The sequence below is a fragment of the Scyliorhinus canicula genome, chromosome 4 (genome assembly GCF_902713615.1).
Source record: "Scyliorhinus canicula chromosome 4, sScyCan1.1, whole genome shotgun sequence".
Classification (NCBI taxonomy): Eukaryota; Metazoa; Chordata; class Chondrichthyes; order Carcharhiniformes; family Scyliorhinidae; genus Scyliorhinus; species Scyliorhinus canicula.
In genome coordinates, this window is record NC_052149.1 from 52,795,244 (window position 1) to 52,820,195 (window position 24,952).

The 24,952-nt window shown below is 45.1% G+C and overlaps 1 protein-coding gene across 1 annotated transcript in view; it reads left to right on the forward strand.

Annotated features, from left to right (window-relative positions):
• Positions 1-24,952, forward strand: part of LOC119964582 (nardilysin-like) — a 133,730-nt gene that overhangs the window by 32,914 nt on the left and 75,864 nt on the right. Inside the window, 6 exon segments of the mRNA XM_038794258.1 lie at positions 397-470; positions 5,208-5,219; positions 5,222-5,276; positions 9,455-9,532; positions 24,052-24,172; positions 24,362-24,420. Coding sequence (XP_038650186.1) covers positions 397-470; positions 5,208-5,219; positions 5,222-5,276; positions 9,455-9,532; positions 24,052-24,172; positions 24,362-24,420 — 399 coding nt within the window.

Below are 24,952 nucleotides of genomic sequence, written 5' to 3' on the forward strand. Positions count from 1 at the left end.
CTGGGATTTTGACCCAGTGATGATCAAGGGGTGGCAACATATTTCGAAATCAAGATGATTGGTGACCTGCAGGGAACTTGCAGGTGGTGGTGTACCGATGCCTTTGCTGGCCTTGGGTTTGGCGAGATGCTGCAGTGAATCTTGTATATGGTACACATTGGGTGACTGTGCAGCAGTTGTGGATGGGTCCTATCAGGTGGTTGCTTTGTATTGGATGGTGTTGAGCTTTTAAGTGTAATCCGGTTAATGTAATCACTGGCTGCATATTCGTAGAGCAAATTAACTATTGCCTTAAAATAAGTCTTCTCAAACAGCAAGATGTGAACCCATGTGATGATTTCTGAAAACTGTTGCAAATTAAATCTTTATTTTTTTCCTAATGTCTCATATATGAAGTGGTCTACCAAAACCAGACTTCTCTGATGCCAGGGATCCCTTTGATGAGTCTTCTTTTAATAAACTTTATAGAGGTATGTGTAAATTAATTACCAATAATACTATGTTGCCTTATTAGCTCAGTATGAAAATGTGATTGAGAGAGAGAAATACGGCACAGAACAGGCCCTTCGGCCCACGATGTTGTGCCGAACTTTTATCCTAGGTTAATCATAGAATTTTGGACATTAAGGGCAATTTATCATGGCCAATCCACCCAACCTGCACATCTTTGGACTGTGGGAGGAAACCGGAGCACCCGGAGGAAACCCACGCACACACGGGGAGGACGTGCAGACTCCACAAAGACAGTGACCCAAGTCGAAATCGAACTTGGGACCCTGGAGCTGTGAAGCAATTGTGCTATCCACAATGCTATTGTGCTGCCCTTAAGAAGAAATTAATCTAGACTCCATTATTCTACCCTAATCCATGTACCTATCCAATAGCCGCTTGAAGGTCCCTAACGTTTCCGACTCAACTACTTCCACAGGCAGTGCATTCCATGCCCCCACTACTCTCTGGGTAAAGAACCTACCTCCGACATCCTCCCTATATCCTCCACCATTTATCTTAAATTTATGTCCCCTTGTAATGGTGTGTTCCACCCGGGGAAAAAGTCTCTGACTGTCTACTCTATCTATTCCCCTGATCATCTTATAAACCTCTATCAAGTCACCCCTCATCCTTCTCCGTTCTAATGAGAAAAGGCCTAGCACCCTCAACCTTTCCTCGTAAGACCTACTCTCCATTCCAGGCAACATCCTGGTAAATCTCCTTTGCACCTTTTCCAAAGCTTCCACATCCTTCCTAAAATGAGGTGACCAGAACTGCACACAGTACTCCAAATGTGGCCTGACCAAGGTTTTGTACAGCTGCATCATCACCTCACGGCTCTTAAATTCAATCCCTCTGCTAATGAACGCCAGCACACCATAGGCCTTCTTCACAGCTCTATCCACTTGAGTGGCAACTTTCAAAGATCTATGAACATGGACCCCAAGATCTCTCTGCTCGTCCACATTGCCAAGAACCCTACCGTTAACCCTGTATTCCGCATTCATATTTGTCCTTCCAAAATGGACAACCTCACACTTGTCAGGATTAAACTCCATCTGCCACTTCTCAGCCCAGCTCTGCATCCTATCTATGTCTCTTTGAATCCGACAACAGCCCTCCTCACTATCCACAACTCCACCAATCTTCGTATCATCTGCAAATTTACTGACCCACCCTTCAACTCCCTCATCCAAGTCGATAATGAAAATCACAAACAGCAGAGGACCCAGAACTGATCCCTGTGGTATGCCACTGGTAACTGGGCTCCAGGCTGAATATTTGCCATCCACCACCACTCTCTGTCTTCTATCGGCTAGCCAGTTCGTTATCCAACTGGCTAAATTTCCCACTATCCCATGCCTCCTTACTTTCTGCATAAGCCTACCATGGGGAACCTTATCAAATGCCTTACTAAAATCCATGTACACCACATCCACTGCTTTACCTTCATCCACATGCTTGGTCACCTCCTCAAGAAGTCAATAAGACTTGTAAGGCAAGACCTACCCCTCACAAATCCGTGCTGACTATCCCTAATCAAGCAGTGTCTTTCCAGATGCTCAGAAATACTATCTCTTAGTACCCTTTTCCATTACTTTGCCTACCACCAAAGTAAGACTAACTGGCCTGTAATTCCCAGGGTTATCCCGATTCCCTTTTTTGAACAGGGGCACGACATTCGCCACTCTCCAATCCTCTGGTACCACCCCTGTTGACAGCGAGGATAAAAAGATCATTGCCAACGGCTCTGCAATTTCATTTCTTGCCTCCCATAGAATCCTTGGATATATCCCGTCAGGCCCGGGGGACTTGTCTATCCTCAAGTTTTTCAAAATGCCCAACACGTCTTCCTTCCTAACAAGTATCTTCCTCGAGCTTACCAGTCTGTTTTCACACTGTCCTCTCCAACAATATGGCCCCTCTCGTTTGTAAATACTGAAGAAAAATACTTGTTCAAGACCTCTCCTATCTCTTCAGACCTAATACACAACCTCCCGCTACTGTCCTTGATCGGACCTACCCTCGCTCTAGTCATTCTCATATTTCTCACATATGTGTAAAAGGCCTTGGGTTTTCCTTGATCCTACCTGCCAAAGATTTTTCATGCCCTTTCTTAGCTCTCCTAATCCCTTTCTTCAGTCCCTCCTGGCTATCTTGTATCCCTCCAGCGCCCTGTCCTGAACCTTGTTTCCTCAGCCTTACATAAGTCTCCTTCTTCCTCTTAACAAGACATTCAACCTCTCTTGTCAACCATGGTTCCCTCACTCGACCATCTCTTCCCTGCCTGACAGGGACATACATATCAAAAAACACGCCGTACCTGTTCCTTGAACAAGTTCCACATTTCACTTGTGTCCTTCCCTGACAGCCTATGTTCCCAACTTATGCACTTCAGTTCTTGTCTGACAGCATTGTATTTACCCGTCCCCCAATTGTAAACCTTGCCCTGTTGCACACACCTATCCCTCTCCATTACTAAAGTGAAAGTCACAGAATTGTGGTCACTATCTCCAAAATGCTCCCCCACTAACAAATCTATCACCTGCCCTGGTTCATTACCAAGTACCAAATCCAATATGGCCTCCCCTCTGGTCGGACAATCTACATACTGTGTTAGAAAAGCTTCCTGGACACACTGCACAAACACTACCCCATCCAAACTATTTGATCTAAAGAGTTTCCACTCAATGTTTGGGAAGTTGAAGTCACCCATGACTACTACCCTGTGACTTCTGCACCGTTCCAAAATCTGTTTCCCAATCTGTTCCTCCACATCTCTGCTGCTATTGGGGGGCCTATAGAAAACTCTCACAAGGTGACTGCTCCTTTTCCTATTTCTGACTTCAACCCATATTACCTCAGTAGGCAGATCCCCCTCGAACTGCCTTTCTGTAGCTGATATACTATCTCTAATTAACAATGCCACCCCCCCCACCTATTTTACCATCCTCCCTAATCTTGTTGAAACATCTATAGCAGGGGTGGGCAAACTACGGCCCGCGGGCCGCATGCTGCCCCGCCAAAGGTTTTTATGCGGCCCACCAAATCATTAAAAAAAACAAAAAAAACATTTAAAAAAAAATTTTTTTTTTAAATTTTTATTTAAGGTTAATGGCGGGGGGGGGGGGGGGGTGGTGGGGGGGGGGGGTGGCTGTTGGGGTTACTTACTGGTATAGGGTGGATACAGTTGAACTTGAGTAGGGTGATCATTGCTCGGCACAACATCGGAGGGCGAAGGGCCCGTTCTGTGCTGTACTGTTCTATGTTCTACATGAGGCGCCCAGAATCATAACCGGGTGAAGTAATTATTTTACTTATTTACTATGCGGCCCTTTAAAATTGGGAATTTTGAATGTGGCCCTTGCACGGAAAAGTTTGCCCACCCATGATCTATAACCAGGGACCTCCAAAAACCATTTCTGCCCCTCTTCTATCCAAGTTTCCGTGATGGCCACCACATCGTAGTCCCCAAGTACCGATCAATGCCTTAAGTTCACCCACCTTATTCCTGATGCTTCTTGCATTGAAGTTACACCACATTTCAACCCATCTCCTTGCCTGAAAGTACTCGCCTTTGTCAGTGTTACCTTCCCCACTGCATCACTACGTGCTTTGGCATCCTGAATATCGGCTTCCTTAGTTGCTGGACTACAAACCCGGTTCCCATTCCCCTGCCAAATTAGTTTAAACCCTCCCAAAGACTACTAGAAAACCTCCCCCCCAGGATATTGGTGCCCCTCTGGTTCAGATGCAACCCGTCCTGCTTGTACAGGTCCCACCTTCCCCAGAATGCGCTCCAATTATCCAAATACCTGAAGCCCTCCCTCCTACACCATTCCTGCACTCTCTCCCTATTCCTGTTCAACTGCACTCTCTCCCTATTCCTCGCCTCGCTATCACGTGGCACAGGCAACAAACCAGAAAATGACAACTCTGTCTGTCTTGGCCTTTGGACTTCCAGCCCAACTCCCTAAACCTGTTCATTACCTCCACACCCTTTGTCCTACCTACGTCGTTGGTACCAATGTGCACCACGACTTCTGGCTGCTCACCCTCTCCCTTCAGGATCCTGAAGACACGCTCCGAGATATCCCTGGCACCTGGGAGGCAACAAACCTTTCGGGAGTCTCATTCGCGGACCACAGAATCTCCTATCTATTCCCTAACCGTTGAATCTTCTATTACTATTGCTTTTCTGTGCTCCCCCCCTTCCCTTCTGAGCCCCAGAGCCAGACTCAGTGCCAGAGACCTGGCCGCTAGAGCCTTCCCCAGGTAGGTCCCACCCCCACCCCCCCCCCCAACCCACCCCTGCACCCCACCCCCTCCCCCCCCCACCCCCCCCCACCCCCCCCCCCCCACCCCCCACCCCCCCTCCTCCCCCCCTCCCCCCTCCTCCCCCCCCTCCCCCTCCCTCCCCCCTCCCCTCCCCCCCCCCCCCCCCCCCCCCCCCCCCCCCCCCCCACCTTCCCCAATTTAACGTGACCAATTCACCTAGCCTGCACATCTGTGGGTTGTGGGGGTGAGACCCATGCAGACGTGGGGTGAATGTGCAAACTCCACACAGACAGTGACCCGGAGCCAGGATCGAACCTGGGTCCTCGGCGCTGTGAGGCAGCAATGCTGACCACTGCTCCACCGTGCCGCCCTCAAAATTTATCTTGTCCTTAATTATTTTTAAAAACCCATAAATTGACAAACCATTTATCTTGCAGTTGTTCCGGTGAAGAGGTTCATTCTCTGAATATAACTTGGTCACTTCCACCCCAGAGGCAGTACTACAGGTATTAGATTTGTTACTGTGTGTGAGCAAGATACTTAGATTTAGCAAGTAATTTAAATATAAACCCATGGGAACATTTTGCAATGATTTACTTGCACCCTTCTGGTGATTTATCAGTCTGATGTGTCATAATGTATCATTTCTTTTTACTATTGCTAACTGACCTATTGTGTATTTCTTGCTGTTCTATTTTTATTCCAAATTCTAGCATTTGAATTTTTCTATTTTTTTTTACTTCTGTCTGATTTTCTTTGTTCATTTCAAAATCTTTTCAATAAGTTTGTTGAATTCTAGCTTGCATCGTGTGTTGCATATTTTGGGCTATCAAGTGGTTAGCACTGTTGTAAAATGGGGAGATACTTCAGGGTGTTCTGATGCAGAGTGATCTGCGTGTCCTCGTGCATGAGTCACAGAAAACAAGCATGCAGGTGCAGCAGATAATAAGGAAAGCAAATGGAATGTTAGCATTTATAGCAAAAGGAATTGAGTGCAAAGGTAAGGAAGTGTTGTTGCAACCAAATAAGGCATTGGTAAGACCGCACCTGGAGTATTGTGCACAGTTTTGAAATGAAAATCGCTCATTGTCACAAGTAGGCTTCAAATGAAGTTACTGCGAAAAGTCCCTAGTCGCCACATTCCCCTGTTGGGGAGGCTGGTACAGGAATTGAACCGTGCTGCTGGCCTGCCTGGGTCTGCTTTAACAGCCAGCTATTTAGCCCAGTGTGCTAAACCTTGGTCCCCTTATTTGAGAAAAGATGTAGTGGCATTGGAGGCAGTTCTGAGGAGGTTCACTAGATTGATTCCAGAGATGAGGGGTTTGTCATATGAGGAGAGATTGAACAGTTTTGGCCTATACTCTCTAGAGTTTAGAAGAACGAGGGGAGATCTAATTGTGGTATACAAGATACTAAAAGGTATGGATAAAGTAGACGTGGAGCTGATGCTTCCTCTTGTGGGGCATTCTAAAAGGAGAGGTCATAACTTAGAATAAGAGGTGACAAATTTAAAATGAGGAAAAACTGCTTCTCCCAAAGGGTTGTGAATCTGTGGAATTCGTTACCCCAGAGTGCGATGGATGCAGTGGCAGTGAGTAAATTTAAGGAAGAGTTAGACAGATTTTTAATTGGTAATGGGTTGAAGGATTATGGAGAACGGGCAGGACAGTGGAGTTAAGGCCAGGATGGGATCAGCCATGATCACATTGAGGATGTTTAGGCTTGGGAGGCGAAGTTGCTTATTCCTGCTCTTAGGTCATGTGTTCTAGGGAGGAGATGCTCTGGCTGATTTAGTAATGGTCTGTAACATTGTAGATAACAGATGAGAATATCAGCCATGATAGAATGGCGGAGCAGACTCGATGGGCCAAATAGTCTAATTCTGCTCTTATATAATATGAACTTATGAACAGTGCCAGGGACCCGGGTTTGATTTCCGGCTTCGGTCACAGTCTGTGCGGAGTTTGCATGTTCCCCCTGTGTCTGTGTGGGTTCCCTCTGGATGCTTCAGTTTCCTCCCAAAAGATGTGCTTGTTAGGTGAATTGGACATTCTGAATTCTCCCTCTTCTACCTGAACAGGTGTCGGAGTGTGGCGACTAGGGGATTTTTACAGTAACGTCATTGCAGTGTTCATGTAAGACTATTTGTGACACTAATAGAGATTATTATTATACAATACAATAATCAAATGGGGGGCTGAGGCAAAATACTGCTATTTTGTGTTTATATATTGTTAAATCAGTTCCTCCATTCTTGTCTGTCAATAGTTCGGCTTTCCAACACATTTTTTGCAAATACTGATTTAATTTTTGTTTATAAAGGACTGTAAATATATTTATCCCCTTTGTGAGGCATGGCAGTGACCCAATAATTTGGAGCAGCAGTCCTTTAACACCTACATATTCTTGACTCTGTGGGTCCCCATCATCACATGTCTGCAGTTTTCAAAGATTTAAAAGGAGCACACATAAATTGTTAAAGAAAAAAAGATTTAGCTGAATGCAAGTAATTCCACTTGCATGAATGTGTTTTCCTATGCTGATCCAGGTACCATTTTCTCAGGATTACCGAATAAGTCACATGGTTTTCTCTTGGTTTTACTGCGCGAGAATTAATAACTCAAAACCAGAACCAACAGTGCTACAATACCATTTAATCCATTAAAAAGCATTGAAAATCAGCATTGATATGTTTTGGCAGCATTTTTATTGCCATGTTATCAACACTGTATTGACCTCTTGTGTTATATTGAAGTGAAACTGGATGCTTACATATACTAGTAGAAACTATTTATCATTATTCTTAAAGCTTCCTTTTGCCCGAATGAATAATATTTTTTCTCACTTTTATTTTTCTTTCTTAATATCATAGGCTGCTGTTGTATTGTGGACAGGGACCTCCTTCTAGTATCTATACAGTGCAATTCAAGTAAAATTTGTTAGTTGTGCCATGCTAAATGGCACACCCTAAATGTTAACAGAATTGTAGATTTGGATTTTGTTTATTGTCACGTGTACCGAGGTACAGTGAAAAGTATTTTTCTGTGAGCAGCTCAACAGATCGTAAAGTACATGAAAAGAAAAGGAAATAAAAGAAAATACATAATAGGGCAACACAAGGTACACAATGTAACTACATAACACCGGCATCGGGTGAAGCATACAGGGGTGTAGTGTTAATGAGCTCAGTCCATAAGAGGGTCGTTTAAGAGTCTGGTAACAGCGAGGAAGAAGCTGTTTTTGAGACAGTTTGTGTGTGTTCTCAGACTTTTGTATCTCCTGCCCGATGGAAGTTTGAAGAGTGAGTAAGCCAGGTAGGAGGGATCTTTGATTATGCTGCCCGCTTTCCCCAAGCAGCGGGAAGTGTAGATGGAGTCAATGGATGGGAGGCAGTTTCGTGTGATGGACTGGGCTGTGTTCATGACTTTTTGAAGTTTGGTGTGGTCTTGGGCAGATCAGTTGCCATACCAGTCTGTGATGCAGCCAGATAGGATGCTTTCTATGGTGCATCTGTAAAAGTTGTTAAGAGTTAATGTGGACATGCTGAATTTCCTTTGTTTCCTGAGGAAGTATAGGCGCTGTTGTGCTTTCTTGGTGGTAGCGTCAACATGAGTGGACCAGGACAGATTTTTGGAGATGTGTACCGCATGGATTTGAAACTGCTAACCATCTCCACCTTGGCCCCGTTGATGCTGACAGGGGTGTGTGCAGTACTTTGCTTCCTGAAGTCAATGACCAACTCTTTAGTTTTGCTGGCATTGAGGGAGAGATTGTTGTCGCTACACCACTCCACTAGGTTCTCTATCTCCCTCCTGTATTCTGACTCGTTGTTATTCAAGATCTGGCCCACTATGGTCGTATCGTCAGCAAACTTGTAGATGGAGTTGGACCAAATTTTGCCTCGCGTGTGTGTACAGGGAATAGAGTATGGGGCCAAGTACGCAGGCTTGCGGGGCCCCGATATTGAGGACTATTGTGTTATTTATTCTTACTGATTGTGGTCTGTGGATCAGAAAATTGAGGATCCAGTTGCAGAGTGAGGAGCCAAGTCCTAGGTTTTGGAGCTTTGATATGAGATTGGCTGGGATTATGGTGTTGAAGGCGGAGTTATGGTGTTGAAGGCTGTAGTTAATAAATAGGAGTCTGATGTAGGAGTCCTTGTTGTTGAGATGCTCTCGGGATGAGTGGAGGGCCAGGGAGATGGCGTCTGCTGTGGACCGATTGTGGTGGTATGCGAATTGCAGTGGATCAAGGCATTCTCCGAGTATGGAGGTAATGCGCTTCATCACCAACCTCTCAAAGCACTTCATTACGAGTGAAGTCATAATATGTTCTTGGATTCATGCTCTAGAACTCTGCTTTTATGCCATTAAAGAAAGACACAAAAATGTTTAAACTTCTCAGGAAATCCATTGGCAGCAAGTGACAGCATTCAAAAATGGTCTGATACTAGTTGAAATTGTACCATACCCTTTAGAAAACTTTTACAGTGGAAAAGCTATGGCATAATCTCAAACGTTTTGCCTTTAAAAGCACAATCAGGATCAGATCCTCATTTTTTGATTGAAGTGCATCTTAAAATGGTTTCTCATTTTTTACAGAAGTAGTAGTTAATCGCAGTCTTAACTTTATTTTGTTGTGTTGATGTGAAAAATGTTGATTAATTTTTTGAATCTATTGTCAGGATTAAACCACTTCACTATCTATCGTGGCTAATTGGACATGAAGGTAAAGGCAGTATCCTGTCCTTGCTTCGGACGCGGTAAGTGCTAGGTATTATGAAGGTTAAATATTCTAAATGTGAGAAAGATGCTTTATAATTCATGTCGCTGATTAATTTTTATTGTTGACTTTGCTCGTATTAAGGTACTGAACATGGATCTGGCAAATTGAGAAGCTGGAGCCAGTCTGTCTTCAACACCGTTTATTGACAAAACCCAATATAACATAATTGCACTAGTTTTCCCTCCCACACAGTTCTTCCAAAAACATGTGAAAGTGATCTTTTTTTAATAAACATTTTATTGAGGTATTTTCGGTATAGTAACAACAACAAAATGGGGGCTTTGAGTCCCTCCATGCTAATAGCATCCGTCTCCGGGCTACCAGGGAAGCAAAGGCCAGAACGTCTGCCTCTTTCTCCTCCTGGATCCCCGAGTCTTCTGACACACCGAAAATCGCCACCTCTGGACTCAGCGCCACCCTTGTTTTTAACACTGTGGACATGACATCCACAAACCCCTGCCAAAATCCTCTAAGCTTTGGACATGTCCAAAACATGTGGACATGGTTCACCGGTCCTCCCGCACATTTAGCACCTGTCCGCCACCCCAAAGAATCTGCTTATCCGGGCCACTGTCATGTGAGCCCGGTGAACAATCTTAAATTGTATCAGCCTGGCACATGTTGAGGACTCGTTGACTCTACTCAACGTGTCTGCCCATAGACCATCCTCTATCTCACCTCCCAGCTCCTCCTCCCACTTGCGCTTCAGGTCCTTGATCTGCGTTTCCTCAGAACCCATAAGTTCCTTGTAAATGTCTGAGACGCTCCCTGCTCCTACCCACCCTCTGGAAACTACCCTGTCCTGAATCCCCCTTAGCGGTAGGAGCGGGAAGGTTGACACCTGTTTACGCAAGACGTCCTGCACCTGCAGATACCTGAATTTAACTTTTCCTCCAACGCCCTCATACTCGGAAAGCTCCCCTCAAGGAACATATCCCCCATCCTCTCAATCCCCACTCTCCACCATATCCGGATCCCCCCATCCATACTCCCCGGGGCAAACCAGTAATTATCACAGATTGGGGCCCAAACCAATGCTCCCACACGCCGCCTCCACTGGCCCCAAACTCTCAGGGCTGCCACCACCACTGGACTTGTGGATCTGTGTCCAATCTATGCTCCAACCGCTCAATCGACTCTTTTATCGGGTCCAAGAAGTCCTGTTTCTGCGTAGCAAAGCCTTCCTGAATGACTTGCATCAGCTGCTCCATAGACTGCTGGATTGTCAAGCTCGAGGTCCGTACCTCCGCCATGCTGTCTTCTGTTGCAGCTACAGCCCAAGCCTTCTCTGTCTTTTTGTTTCTGCCCTTACGAACACTTCTAGTGCTTCTTTCTATGCACTGAAGTGGGAATTCAGTACACAATTGCCACTAACATCCATTTTACAATTCAAGTCCGGTAGAAAATCGGGGGGGGAGGAGAGAGAGGAGAGAGAGGAGGAAGGTCCAAAAGTCAGACCTGAGCGGGAGCCACCAAATGTGCGACTTACTCCTTCATAGCTGCTACCGGATGTCGGAAAGTGATCCTTGTATATGTGTTCCAACCTTTCCCCAATTAGTATCAGCTGCTCTTAATCACATCTGGAGCGTGCATTCAATTGTCACATTTGCAATATTAACTGTGCTGTGTTGAAGGCTCCACATTCTCTCTCATGCAGTTCTATTTAATGAAATCATCAATTGCTTCAGATAGTTGATGAGATTCTACATGTGCTTGGTGCTTTCCATGTTCGTTTCAAATTGCAAAAGGCTAAGTGTTGTGTCAAGCTCCAATGGACTTAATGCTGAAGGTTTCTGCACAAAGCAGGACTAATTCCATCCTAGGGTTATAGTTTGAGGGTAAGGGATAAACCTTTTAGGACTGAGATGAGGAGAGATTTCTTCACCCAGAGAGTGGTGAATCTATGGAATTCGTTACCACAAAGTAGTTGAGGCCAAAACGTTGTGTAATTAAGAAGAAATTAGATATAGCTCTTGTGGCTAAAGGATCAAGAGATATCGGGGAAGGTGGGATCAGGGTATTGAACTTGATGATCAGCTATGATAATGAATGGCGCAGCAGGCTCGAATGGCCAACTCCTATTTTCTATGTTGCCAATTATCAGCATTCTCTTGATTATCAACAGAGGAACTATAGAACATAGAACATACACAGTGCTGAAGGAAGTCATTCAGCCCATATGTCAAGTAGCAGTTGTACAGCAATAACGTGTTCACTGACTCTATTTGCTGCTTGTTCCTACTGGTGGCTACAAATGTCTGAAGGCTGTGGTTGCTGTTCCTCCCTTTTCTGTAGTTGGAAAGAAAGACATTTTTTGCTAAGATACCTGGGTCCTGGAACACTGGGATCAGGGGGAGCCTATGAGTCCAGAAGGCAATCCGGTTTGAAGCAAGAAGATGCTGCGGGACCTAGTGTGCGACATTGTTCCAAATAGGTCACTTGCTAATGCTGTTGAAGAAATGCTTTAGCAGATTGCCGATGCTTTTGTTGCTGGTGTGATGAGTGCTGCATGTAACGGGCACATCACCATGGATTAAACATGCTGGAAATCGAGGATGTTCAACTGTATCTTGTGCATCACTGGAATATGTGGTTGCAAGGATTTGCTACCCCAGAACATTGTAATTTCAGTTCCGGTGAGATTGGGCAGTGTGGGAGGATCTGTACAGCTGAGGCTCGTGGCCGAAGAATGGCATTGATAACGTGGAACAAGTCACACATTGATGGACAGATTATTTCTCAGACATAGTGGGGCAGCACGATAGCACAAATGGATAGCGCTACGGCTTCACAGTGCCAGGGTCCCAGGTTTGATTCCCTGCTGGGTCACTGTCTGCATGTTCTCTCCGTGTCTGCGAGGGTTTCCTCCGGGTGCTGCGGTCTCCTCCCACAGTCCAAAGACGTGCAGGTTAGGTGGATTGGCCATGCTAAATTGCACTTAGTGTTCAAGAAGGTTAGGAGGGGTTATTGGGTTTCGGTGATAGGGTGGAAGTGAGGGCTCAAGTGGGTCGGTGCAGACTCAATGGGCTGAATGACCTCCTTCAGCACTGTGTATGTTCTATAGTTCCTCTGTTGAGGAACCTACGAGGGATGATACCGAGTGTTTTATTTTGTGAAAATGAGATGATATAGCTTTGTATTGGTACCAATATGGAATAGTAACATTTCTTTGTTGCTTAATGGTTAGCATGGCATGTGGAATGTTACGTAGTTGATTTTCAAATCTTTGTTACTGCTGACAGTTTAATAAACAAAATATTCTCCGTTTGGGTCTAACAAGGACCCTTTGCTTGTGTCCTCATTACGGCCTCGGCCCAAACATGGACGTAAGAGTTAAACATGACAGTGATTACCCTTGACATCAAGGCAGCATTTAATTGAGTGCGTCATCAAGGAATCCTGGCAAAACTAAAGATAGTGGGAAGTGGACAGAATGCTCTCCAACTGGATGGAGTTATACCTTGTGCAAAGGAAGATGGCTGTGGTTGTTGGAGGCCAATCATCTCAGCCTCAGTATATCACTGCAGCAATTCCTTTGGGTAGTGTCCTAGGCTCAAGAGTTCCGAAAGCTTGTAGTTTCAAATAAACCTGTTGGACTTTAACCTGGTGTTGTGAGACTTCTTACTGTGACCACCCCAGTCCAACGCCGGCATCTCCACATCACAGCTATTTTCAGCAGCTTTATCAATGGTCTTCCCTCCAGTATAAATCAGAAATTGGGATGTTCAGTAATGATTGCTCAGTGTTCAATGCAATTTGCAGCAGTTCTGATACTGAAGCAGTCCATTTCCAAAGGCAGAAAAATCTGGTCAATAGTCAGACTTGGGCTGATAAGTGGCAGGTAACATTTGTGCTATACAAAGCCCAGGCAATGGGCATCATTGATCAAAAATGGACTAGCCATTTAAATCCGACACCTACAAGAGCAGATTAGAAACTGAGAATTCCAAGATAAGTAATCCTCTTGTTGCCTCCTTAAATCCTGTCCAACAGTTAAGTGTCCGGAGTGTGATGGAATGCTCTTCACTTGCCTGGATGTGTGCGGCTCCAACAAGATGCTTGGCACCATTGTTGTATCTGGCAAATCTCAGATACTTTGACCAGTGTATTAATGAAATATTTTACCCAGGTGCCTGGGCTTCGAAACTCAGGGTCCCTTCTTTCGGTTGTGCCTGGGGCTCCCTAGGTTATTGCTGAATAGCTGTTCTGATGTTGCTTCCTTTATACTGGTCTTCGATCAAGACCTACTGTCCTGTGAACCAACCTCGTCTGATCAGCACATTATGGAGTCTGGGGCCTCTTTTGCCTGTCCGTCCTGCTGCAAAGCTGATCACCTGTATCTGGAAATTTGTTACATATTCATAGCATGTTCTTGTTCTTTTGTGTAAACGCAAGTGGGTGATCACAAAGTCAATATAGCAATGTGTTTAGTCGAGTGCTCTTGCAGATGGCCAGTATCAATTCAGCCAGGCCTCATGTGGCAGTTTCTATTCCTGGCCTATGTGTATCTTCTTGGCCCATTTTCAGTACCACACCATCCGGGACACAGCAGCCCACTGATTGGCACCCAATTCAACACCTTTGTTATGGGCCAGGGTTTAGAGAATCCCAAAGTGTATCATGGAGTTCATCTGACCCACAACTTTTAATAGATTGTGGTATGGGGAGCACATGGCTCACTCTACAGGTATGGTATAGCAGAAAATGGACCAGTGGTTTTTAAAACAAAACAATGTTTATTCTATGCACTCAAGTTAACCTTTTTAAAACAAACAGTGAATATCTTAGCGACCATGAATTCAAAGGTAACCCCCAAAGAATACAATACTAAATAATTGTTTGAGCTGTCCTTTTAACATCCAAAAGACTTAACAAATCTTCAAACAGGAGCACATTAGGCTTACATTTAATACTGAGATCTTTTACAATTCTGAGTTCGCCAAATGATCCATAGATAGTTTTTGGATGACAGAGATCAACAGCAGTGCAGCTCACAGAAAACACAGACACACCCAAGCTCTTTTCAAACTGAAATTAAAAAGCAGAAGTGGAGCTCAGCTCCACCCATACTCTGACATCACTCCAGTAACATGTGCAGCTCCGTTTCTTAAAGATACATTTCTTAAACACCCATTTCTTAAAGGGTAATCTCACGTGACACCTTAAACATTCCCTCCTTCCACCATCATTGCACAGTGGCAGCAGTATGTACCATCTACACGAGGCACCGCATCTTGATACATTTCCTTTGACAGCACCTTCTAAGCCTGGGAACTCTACCATCTAGAAGGGCAAGAGCAGCAGCTGTATCAGAGCATCATCATTCGCAAATTCACCACCAAGCTACACACTATACTGCCTTGCAAAGTTCCTTCACTGGCACTGGGTCAAGATCCAGGGACTTCCTTCCTAAGATCACAGTGGGTGTATCTACACCACATGGACTGCAGTGGTTTAAGAAGGCAGCTCACCACTCCATCAAAGGCAATTACGGATGGGTAACAAATACTGGCCTTGCCAGCGACACTAGCATCCCATCAAATAATTTTTAACAATTTCCCAGTGTAGATGTAGCGGCAGGCGTTGAAGGAGATATTTCAGAACACTCAAGAAAGGTACATTTCAGTAAGAAAGAAAGACTCCAATGAAAGGACGTCATCCGTGGCTAACGAAAGGAGCTGAGGATAGTATCAAATTGAAAGAAAAAGCATATAATTCCGCAAAGGCGAATGGCAGGCAGAAGATTGGACAAAATATAAAGAAGAGCAAAGATTGTCTACAAGATTAATAAGGAGGAAGAAACTAGAGTATGAGCGAAAGCTAGCTTGAAATATGCAATTACACTCACCAAGGAAAGGGTACTGAAAATTATTAGAACCAAAAGCTGAAAAGTACTCAGATCCTGATGGATTTCATCCTAATGTCTTAAGATGTGGCTGAGATGGTCGATGCATTGGTTTTCCAAAGTCCCCTAGGCTCTGGGAAGGTTCCATCAGATTGGAAAATAGCAAATTTGGCTCCTCTATTGAAGAAAGTAAGGGAATAGAAAGTAGGAAATTATAGGCCAGCTAGCTTAACATCAGTTGGAGGAAATTGATGAAATCTATCTTTAAGGAGGTTATAACAGGACATTTGGAAAATCTCAATGCAATCAAGCAGAGTCAACATGGTTTTGTGAAGGGATAATCAAGTTTGACTAATTTATTTTTTTGAGGAAGTAACAAGCAAGGTTGATAAAGGGGAACCTTTAGATTTCCAGACGGCATTTGACAAAGTGACACATCAAAGTTACTGTACAAGATAAAGAGCTGAAGCCACAATGATATCAGCCATAAAAACAAATTACTGCTGTTGCTCGTTTTACTGGAGTGTGATTAACACGCCTCCGTTTAAAGGCCGTGTGCTTAACACTACTATGGCTCTGTATGTGTAATTATGCTCGGAGTCGCCAGGTGCCGTATTAAGACACCGTCACAAGTATATCAAGGTCAGGTTCAAAGTAATAAATCCGTACACCGATTAGTAAGTCCAAACGATTGGTGTTTATTATAACAAATATAATAAATATACATGCATACGCTAAAGAGACTAACTTACTTCTAATACTAAACAACTAAATACTTATCTAGACAGGAACAGGCAAGGTCAGGGAGCAAGGCCTTCGTCCCGTTCTTGGTCTGTAACTTTCTGATTGGCAAAGTTGTCAAGGGCTAGCAAGGTCTGGATCACGTAGCGATCGTTGTGTTGGCACTTACAGTTCGATGGCTGATGCTCAACGGCCGGTGATGAAACTGGAGTCAGGATGCGATGTAACAGGTCTGGGCCGGAGCAAAACAGACCGAACCATGTGCGGGACCTACTCTTATAGGTCCCAGGAGGTTCAGGCCCCCTTGGGGAGGCTCCCTCATCGATTGGGTCTTTCCCAATCGATATCTTTCGAACTCCCCAATCCTAGGGTCGTTCCTCGATAGGTGGGGTGGTCCCTACGGCTCTTTGTGTTTGGTTGCGTTGGCGCCATTCTGTCTGGGCGTCTATGGAAAAGTATCCATCGATACTTAAATGTTTCTATTGTCCGGGGTCTGGATCTGGATCACCTCATTACTATGCAGATCTGTTTCCCGTTTGCACCTTTGGCTGAAACTCTGCACCTGGCTAGAAACTGGTTTCTGTACGTGCAGAATGCAAAACAGTCTTCTGCAAGCTGTTTGTCCTCACTATGACTGTTTTTCCCTGCAGTCTTAGCAGTTCTCCATTTTGTAGCCCAGTGTCCATCTTAGATGGCTACACTGCGGATGCTGGAGTCTGAAACAAAAGAGAAAATGCTGGAAAATCTCAGCAGCTCTGGCAGTATCTGTAGGGAGAGAAAAGAGCCAACGTTTTGAATCCGCTGACTCTTTGTCAAAGCTCTGGCGAAGATCAGCCATGATCTCATTGAATGGTGGAGCTGGCTTGATGGACTGAATGGCCTACCTTTGCTCCGAATTCGTATATTTATATGTGTCAGGAAAATGGTGACCAAGTTACAGAATTTGGACGTTCAGTGGAGCTTGTGGATATTGGCTGTCTCGCTCTCCCCCCAACACACCCACACCACGCGCATCCACACATGACATGCACCCACACTGCCACGCCACAGACACACGCCACAGACACACACACCACGTCACGCACTTGCACATGTCTCTCTCTCTCTCACACACACACACATACGTCACTCACGCGCACAACGATTCACCACAATAATGACGTGGTTCCAGAAGCTCCAAAGCAGATGCCAGCTCTGCAGACAAGGTGTAAGTGGAGATTGTCACCACTAGCAAGGGGCAATTCATGTGTGACACTTGTGGCAGACTTTGCCTTTGAAGATTTGGCTTGAACAGTCATCAAAAGAAATGCAGCAGATAATCTCATTTGACTCCTCCAAAGCTCTGAGGCTGCACCCCATCATCTTCCGCAAATGGAATGGTGATAATCATTCGCCGCAATTCGTGCAATCCCTTGTATAACATGCTGTTTCTTTTATAATTTTTAAAGTTTAAATTCAAAATGTGAAACCAAATCTTATTTGGAGATATTCACTAACATCTTACCAGAGATTTCTGCTCAGCAAATTCTCAACTTTTACATTCTGCTAATGATGCACTTTGTTTATGATCCCTTTTGTTTCCTTTTCTACACCTTTTTGAGTTAGTGAACTGAACAAATGGCACGCTTGAGGTTGTCTGAAAACGGCTTGGTTCCTTGAGCAATAATGAAATTTGCAACATTTCTATTGAGCTTGTCACAATAGGTTTTAAAAACATTTGGCTAGTGACTGAATTAAACAAACTACTAAAAAAGTAAAACAAGTTAGAACTGCATTTTTGTTTCTGCTAAACTGGTATAAAGGCCAGAGGAAAATGCTGAAGGCATTATGTTATGCCATTCCTGTGATTTTTAAAAGAAAATATTTTTATTTTCCATTTTCACATTTTCTTCAGAATTTACACCCCACCAAGCAGTAAACGGTAACAAATACAAAGTCAATCCCCTTATCAACAGCAACGATCCCATTCTCCCACCACCCCAAATAACGGCCCACCTGACACTATAAGCATCAAATACAACAAACCTTCCCATGGTGGGAAAAACAAAGGAAAAAAAAAAGGAATCGCCCATGGTCACCATTGACCTGTAGAGTCTACCTCCCTCCCCTTAACATTCAATGCCATCCATTCCCTGAAAAAGTACCGTAAATGAAATCCATGAATTGTAAGGCCTTCCCCCCCCCCCCCCCCCCCCCCCCCCCCCCCCCGGTCCCCGACTCCTCCCCTCTGCTTCGTCTTATAAAACTCCTCCCCCCAACCTCTGTTCCTTCTCCCCCAACTTTCCACCCTGGCTAGACTCATCGGAACCTCTTCTGCCGGGCTCCGATGGCTGCAGCCCCTCCCCCCACTTCACTCGCGGGCTGAAACCGGTCCCAAGAAAACAAAGAAATCTACTTTCGCACACAAACACTGCACACACATCCAAGCCCCAAAGAACCATCATTGCAAGTGAAAGTCCCATCTCTTCCCTTGTCCAAATATATACAATGTTGGCTCATTTAGCACATACACTAGCACGCAGTGAAAAAATAGAGATGACTCACCAGGGGAAGGCAGTAGTAGCCAGGCTCATGGCACCGTGGCTAGTTCTGCTGCACAGAAGGGCGGGAAAAAGACTGGCAGGGCTATAGTCATAGGGGATTCAATTGTAAGGGGAGTAGACATGCGTTTCTGTGGTCGAAAACGAGACTCCCGAATGGTATGTTGCCTCCCGGGTGCTCAGGTCAGGAATGTCTCCGATTGGCTGCAGGACATACTGAAGGGGGAGGGTGAACAACCAGTTGTCGTGGTGCATATAGGCACCAACGATATAGGTAAAAAAAGGGATGAGGTCCTACAATCAGAATTCAGGGAGTTAGGAGAGAAGTTTAAAAAGTAGGACCTCAAAGGTAGTAATCTCAGGATTGCTACCAGTGCCACGGGACAGTCAGAGTAGAAATTCAAGAATAGTCAGAATGAATACGTGGCTTGAGAGATGGTGCAGGAGGGAGGGGGTTCAGATTTTTGGGACATTGGAACCGGTTCTGGGGGTGGTGGGACCATTACAAACCGGATGGTCTACACCTGAGCAGGACTGGAACCAATGTCCTAGGGGGTGCTTTTGCTAACACTGTTGGGGAGGTTTTAAACTAATGTGGCAGGGGGATGGGAACCAGATTAGGAAGTTAGAGGTCAGTAAAGAAGCAGCAACTAAAGCCAGTAAGGTACGAGACAATAAACTCAAATGTGACTAAGGGGAAGAGTAGACAGGGAAGAGATGATGAACGCAAAGGTGGTCTGAGGTGCATTTGTTTTAATGCGAGAAGTGTAGCAGGTAAGGCAGATGAACTTGGGGCTTGGATCAGTACCTGGGAATATGATGCTATTGGTATTACTGAGACTTGGTTGAGGGAAGGGCAGGACTGGCAACTGAATATCCCAGGGTATAGATGCTTCAGGAGGGATAGAGAGGGAGGTAGAAGGGGTGGAGGAGTTGCATTACTCGTCAGAGATGATATCACAGCTGTGATTAAGGAGGGCATGATGGAGGATTCGAGCACTGAGGCAATATGGATGGAGCTGAGAAATAGGAAGGGTGCAGTAACATTGTTGGGACTTTACTACAGGCCTCCCAAAAGCGAGCATGAAGTAGAGGTACAAATATGCAGACAGATTATAGAAAAATGTAGGAGCAATAGGGTGGTTGTGATGGGAGATTTTAACTTCCCCAACAGTGAATGGGATTCGTGTAGTGTTGGAGGCGTAGATGGAGCAGAGTTTGTAAGGAGCATCCAGGAGAGTTTTTTTAGAGCAGTATGTAAATAATCCAACTCGGGAAGGGGCCATACTGGACCTGGTATTGGGGAATGATCCCGGCCAGGTGGTTGATGTTTCAGTCGGTGATTACTTTGGGAATAGCGATCACAATTCCGTAAGTTTTAGAATACTCATGGACAAGGACATGAGGGGTCCGAAAGGAAGAGTACTAAATTGGGGAAAGGCAGAGTATAACAAAATTCGGCAGGAGCTAGGGAATGTGGATTGGGAGCAGCTGTTTTAAGGGTAAATCCACATTTGAAATGTGGAAGTCTTTTAAGGAAAGGTTGATTAGAGTGCAGGACAGACATGTTCCTGTGAAAATGAAAGATAGAAATGGCAAGATTAGGGAACCATGGATGACGGGTGAAATTGTGAGACTAGCTAAGATGAAAAAGGAAGCATACATAGGATCGAGGCAACTCAAAACTGATGAAGCTTTGGAGGAATATCGGGAAAGTAGGACGAATCTCAAACGCACAATAAAGAGGGCTAAAAGGGGTCATGAAATATCTTTGGCTAACAGGGTTAAGGAAAATCCCAAAGCATTTTATTCGTATGTAAGGAGCAAGAGGGTAACTAGAGAAAGGATTGGCCCAGTTAAAGACAAAAGAGGGAATTTATGCGTGGACTCAGAGGAAATGGGTGAGATTCTTAATGAGTACTTTGCATCGGTATTCACAAAGGAGAGGGACAAGACGGATGTTGAGGCTAGGGATGGATGTTTAAATACTCTCGGTCAAGTTGTCATACGGAAGGGGGAAGTTTTGGGTATTCTAAAAGACATTAAGGTGGACAAGTCCCCAGGACCGGATGGGATCTATCCCAGGTTACTGAGGGAAGTGAGGGTCGAAATAGCTGGGGCCTTAACAGATATCTTTGCAGCATCCTTGAGCACGGGTGAGGTCCCGGAGGACTGGAGAATTGCTAATGTTGTCTCTTTGTTTAAGAAGGGTAGCGGGGATAATCCAGGGAATTATAGACCTGTGAGCTTGACGTCAGTGGTAGGCAAACTGTTGGAGAAGATACTGAGGGATAGGATCTATTCACATATGGAAGAAAATAGACTTATCAGTGATAGGCAGCATGGTTTTGTGCAGGGAAGGTCATGTCTTACAAACCTAATAGAATTCTTTGAGGAAGTGACAAAGTTAATTGATGAGGGAAGGGCTGTAGATGTCGTATACATGGACTTTAGTAAGGCGTTTGATAAGGTTTCCCATGGCAGGTTGATGGCAAAAGTGAAGTCGTATGGGGTTCAGGGTGTACTAGCTAGATGGATAAAGAACTGGCTGGGCAACAGGAGACAGAGAGTAGTGGTGGAAGGGAGTGTCTCAAAATGGAGAAGGGTGACTAGTGGTGTTCCACAGGGATCCGTGCTCGGACCACTGTTGTTTGTGATCTACATAAATGACCTGGAGGAAGGTATAGGTGGTCTGATTAGCAAGTTTGCAGATGATACTAAGATTGGTGGAGTTGCAGATAGCGAGGAGGACTGTCAGAGAATACAACAAAATATAGATAGATTGGAGAGTTGGGCAGAGAAATGGCAGATGGAGTTCAATCCAGGCAAATGCGAGGTGATGCATTTTGGAAGATCAAATTCAAGAGCGGACTATATGATCAATGGCAGGGTCTTGGGGAAAATTGATGTACAGAGAGATCTGGGAGTTCAGGTCCATTGTACCCTGAAGGTGGCAACGCAGGTTGATAGAGTGGTCAAGAAGGCATACAGCATGCTTGCCTTCATCGGACGGGGTATTGAGTACAAGAGTTGGCAGGTCATGTTACAGTTGTATAGGACTTTGGTTCGGCCACATTTGGAATACTGCGTGCAGTTCTGGTCGCCACATTACCAGAAGGATGTGGATGCCTTGGAGAGGGTGCAGAGGAGGTTCACCAGGATGTTGCCTGGTATGGAGGGTGCTAGCTATGAAGAAAGGTTGAGTAGATTAGGATTGTTTTCATTGGAAAGACGGAGGTTGAGGGGGGACCTGATTGAGGTCTACAAAATTATGAGAGGTATGGACAGGGTGGACAGCAACAAGCTTTTCCCAAGAGTGGGGGTGTCAGTTACAAGGGGTCACAATTTCAAGGTGAGAGGGGGAAAGTTTAAGGGAGATGTGCGTGGAAAGTTTTTTACGCAGAGGGTGGTGGGTGCCTGGAACGCTTTACCAGCGGAGGTGGTAGAGGCGGGCACGATAGCATCATTTAAGAAGCATCTAGACAGGTATATGAATGGGCGGGAACAGAGGGAAGTAGACCATGGAAAATAGGAGGCAGGTTTAGATAAAGGATCTGGATCGGCGCAGGCGCAGGCTGGGAGGGCCGAAGGGCCTGTTCCTGTGCTGTAATTTTCTTTGTACTTTGTACTTTTTGTACATGAGGCTACGTCGGTACATGACTATTTTTCAATTCAGCCACAGTCCTTCTGCCTTCGCAAAGTCCTCCGCAGCTTCCGCTGTCCCAAAATAAAAGTCTTGGATTTGTAGGTCACCCTCAACCTAGTTGGGTATACTATGCCGCACTGTACAATACTGATGTACAGTGCCTTCCTCACCCGGCCGAAGGCAGCCCGCCTCCTTGCCAGTTCCACTGTAAAGTCCTGATATATGCGTATACCAGTTCCAGCCCACTGCACCACCCGCTTCTGCTTTGCCCAGCACAGGACTTTCTCCTTCATGCTATTCCAACGAAAACACAGAGTCACTACTCTTGGCGGCTCACTCACCTTTGGTACAGGCGTCCACGACCGATGAGCCCGATCCAGTTCATATTGGGAGGGATCATCCCCCTCCCCCAATAGCTCCGCCAACACCATGGCAAAATACTCATTTGGCCTTGGGCCTTCCACTCCCTCTGGCAGACCCACAATCCTCAGATTCTGTCGCCTGGATCTGTTTTCCAAGTCGTCCATTTTGGCTTGCAGACCCTTGTTGATCTCTATCATCTTCCGCATCTCCTTCCCCATCGAGGTAAGTTGATCACTGTGCTGCGATAATGTCTCTTCCACTTCCTTCAGCGCCTCACCTTGCTCCCGCACCTCCGCCACTGCGCTCAATACTGCCGCCCTCACCAGGGCAATCGTCGCCTCCACCAGCACCTTCAATACCGCCCCCATCTCCTTCCTCATCGCCATGTGTTTTGTGAACTGCCTTTCGAGTTCCACGGCCATCACCGTAGCCATTTCTTCAGCTGTGGGCAATGTGGCCTCCCCTAGTGCCTCAGCCTCCATTTTTCTTGCCGTCCCCGCGGTGACCTTTCCACTCACCGACGGACTTTCAGCTGCTTTTATCACGGCCTTTTTTAAACTTATTTTCGACATTTCCCTTTACTGTGCCTTCTCCCTGCTTTTTCCGCCTCCGTTCCCCCGGGACCGGGCGTTAAACCCCGAAAATGCCGTACCCTAACGGGAGCCCTCCAATGTGCGGCTGCCTCCCACCCGCCATCACTGGAAGTCCCCCATTCCTGTGATTTACTTATTCATTTGGCTGCCTCCATTTGCACTTGGAGCGGCACGGTGGCACAGTGGTTAGCACTGCCACCTCACTGAACCAGGCACCCGGGTTCAATTCCGACCATGGGTGACTGTGTGGGTTTCCTCCAGGTGCTCCAGTTTCCTCCCACAGTCCAAAGATGTACTGGTTAGGTGGATTGGCCATGAGTGTCCAGGGATGTGCAGGTTGGGTTATGGGGATCGAGCATAGAGAACATGGGTAAAGTGCCCTTTTGATGGGTCAGTGCAGACACAGTGGGCCAAATGGCCTCCTTCTGCACTATAGGGATTCTATGATTCTAGTGAGGAAAATATTGAAACCCAAGATTTACCAGACTCAGTGTATTGTGCCCTGTGAACTGGTGCCCACACAGCACCTCTGATGTACATCAGATTAAAGCAAATTATTGCGGATGCTGGAATCTGAAACAAAAACAGAAAATGCTGAACAATCTCAGCAGATCTGACCGCATCTGTGGAAAGAAAACTAAGCTAACTTTTGAAGTCTGGATGACTCTGTTAAAGTTCTGATGTACACACTGGCATTATTGTGTACTAAATTTCCTGACTAAAATTTTTAAAAATCTATTCTTTACAACAAGTACATATCTTTTTCAGGTGTTTAGCTCTTGCCTTATTTGGAGGAAATGGTGAAACTGGATTTGAACAGAATTCAACATATTCCGTGTTCAACATTTCCATTACGTTAACTGATGATGGCTATCATCAGTTCTATGAGGTAAAGGCAATCTGTAGTGATTATTTAACTAGATTCATTTTCAAGAATGCTTCCAGAATACTTTTACTCTTTGGCCTACTAATTGCTAGTAACTTACTCAAATTCAAAACAAGTTATTCTTATTACTAATTTATGGGCATTAAATGCCAATCTAATTTTCCTGCATTGAGACTATTCTTTTAAATGTAGGTTGCACATATCGTGTTTCAGTATATGAAAATGCTACAGAAACTTGGTCCTCAGGAAAGGTAATTTTTTTAGTTATGTGCTATTTATTTATTTTCATAGAATATGCACAGTAAACCTTACTTGCCATGGTGATTTAATCAGATATGTAAACTGTTGGTGAAATTGAAAAACAAAATGCCCTGAATGCTAGTTTCCACTAGCCATTTGCCACCTTTCTTTAAGCCATTTACTCAGGTTGAGGGCATTGTTCATAGTTTCTGGCAACCCTCTGGTACCTACCCCATTGGCCCTTCACATGTCCGTCTTGGTGACCATCATTGGTAGGATGCTCAATCATAGGGGAGGGAAGGGAGTCATAAGATGGTTACAAATGAGGAATCCCACTCGCACATCATACTTCATCCACCTGAAAGAAGATGTTGTCTCCCCCCACCCCCATTCTCGTGCCTTCCCACCACCCAACTTCAGAATTGGGCTGTTCCTCGTGTAATTCCAGTATTTTTGTTTCAAGTAGCCTACTCAGAAATCTGCAGAGCAGAGGTCACCATTTTTTTTTAGGAAGAAATAAGTTCTGCAATATATCCTAGATTT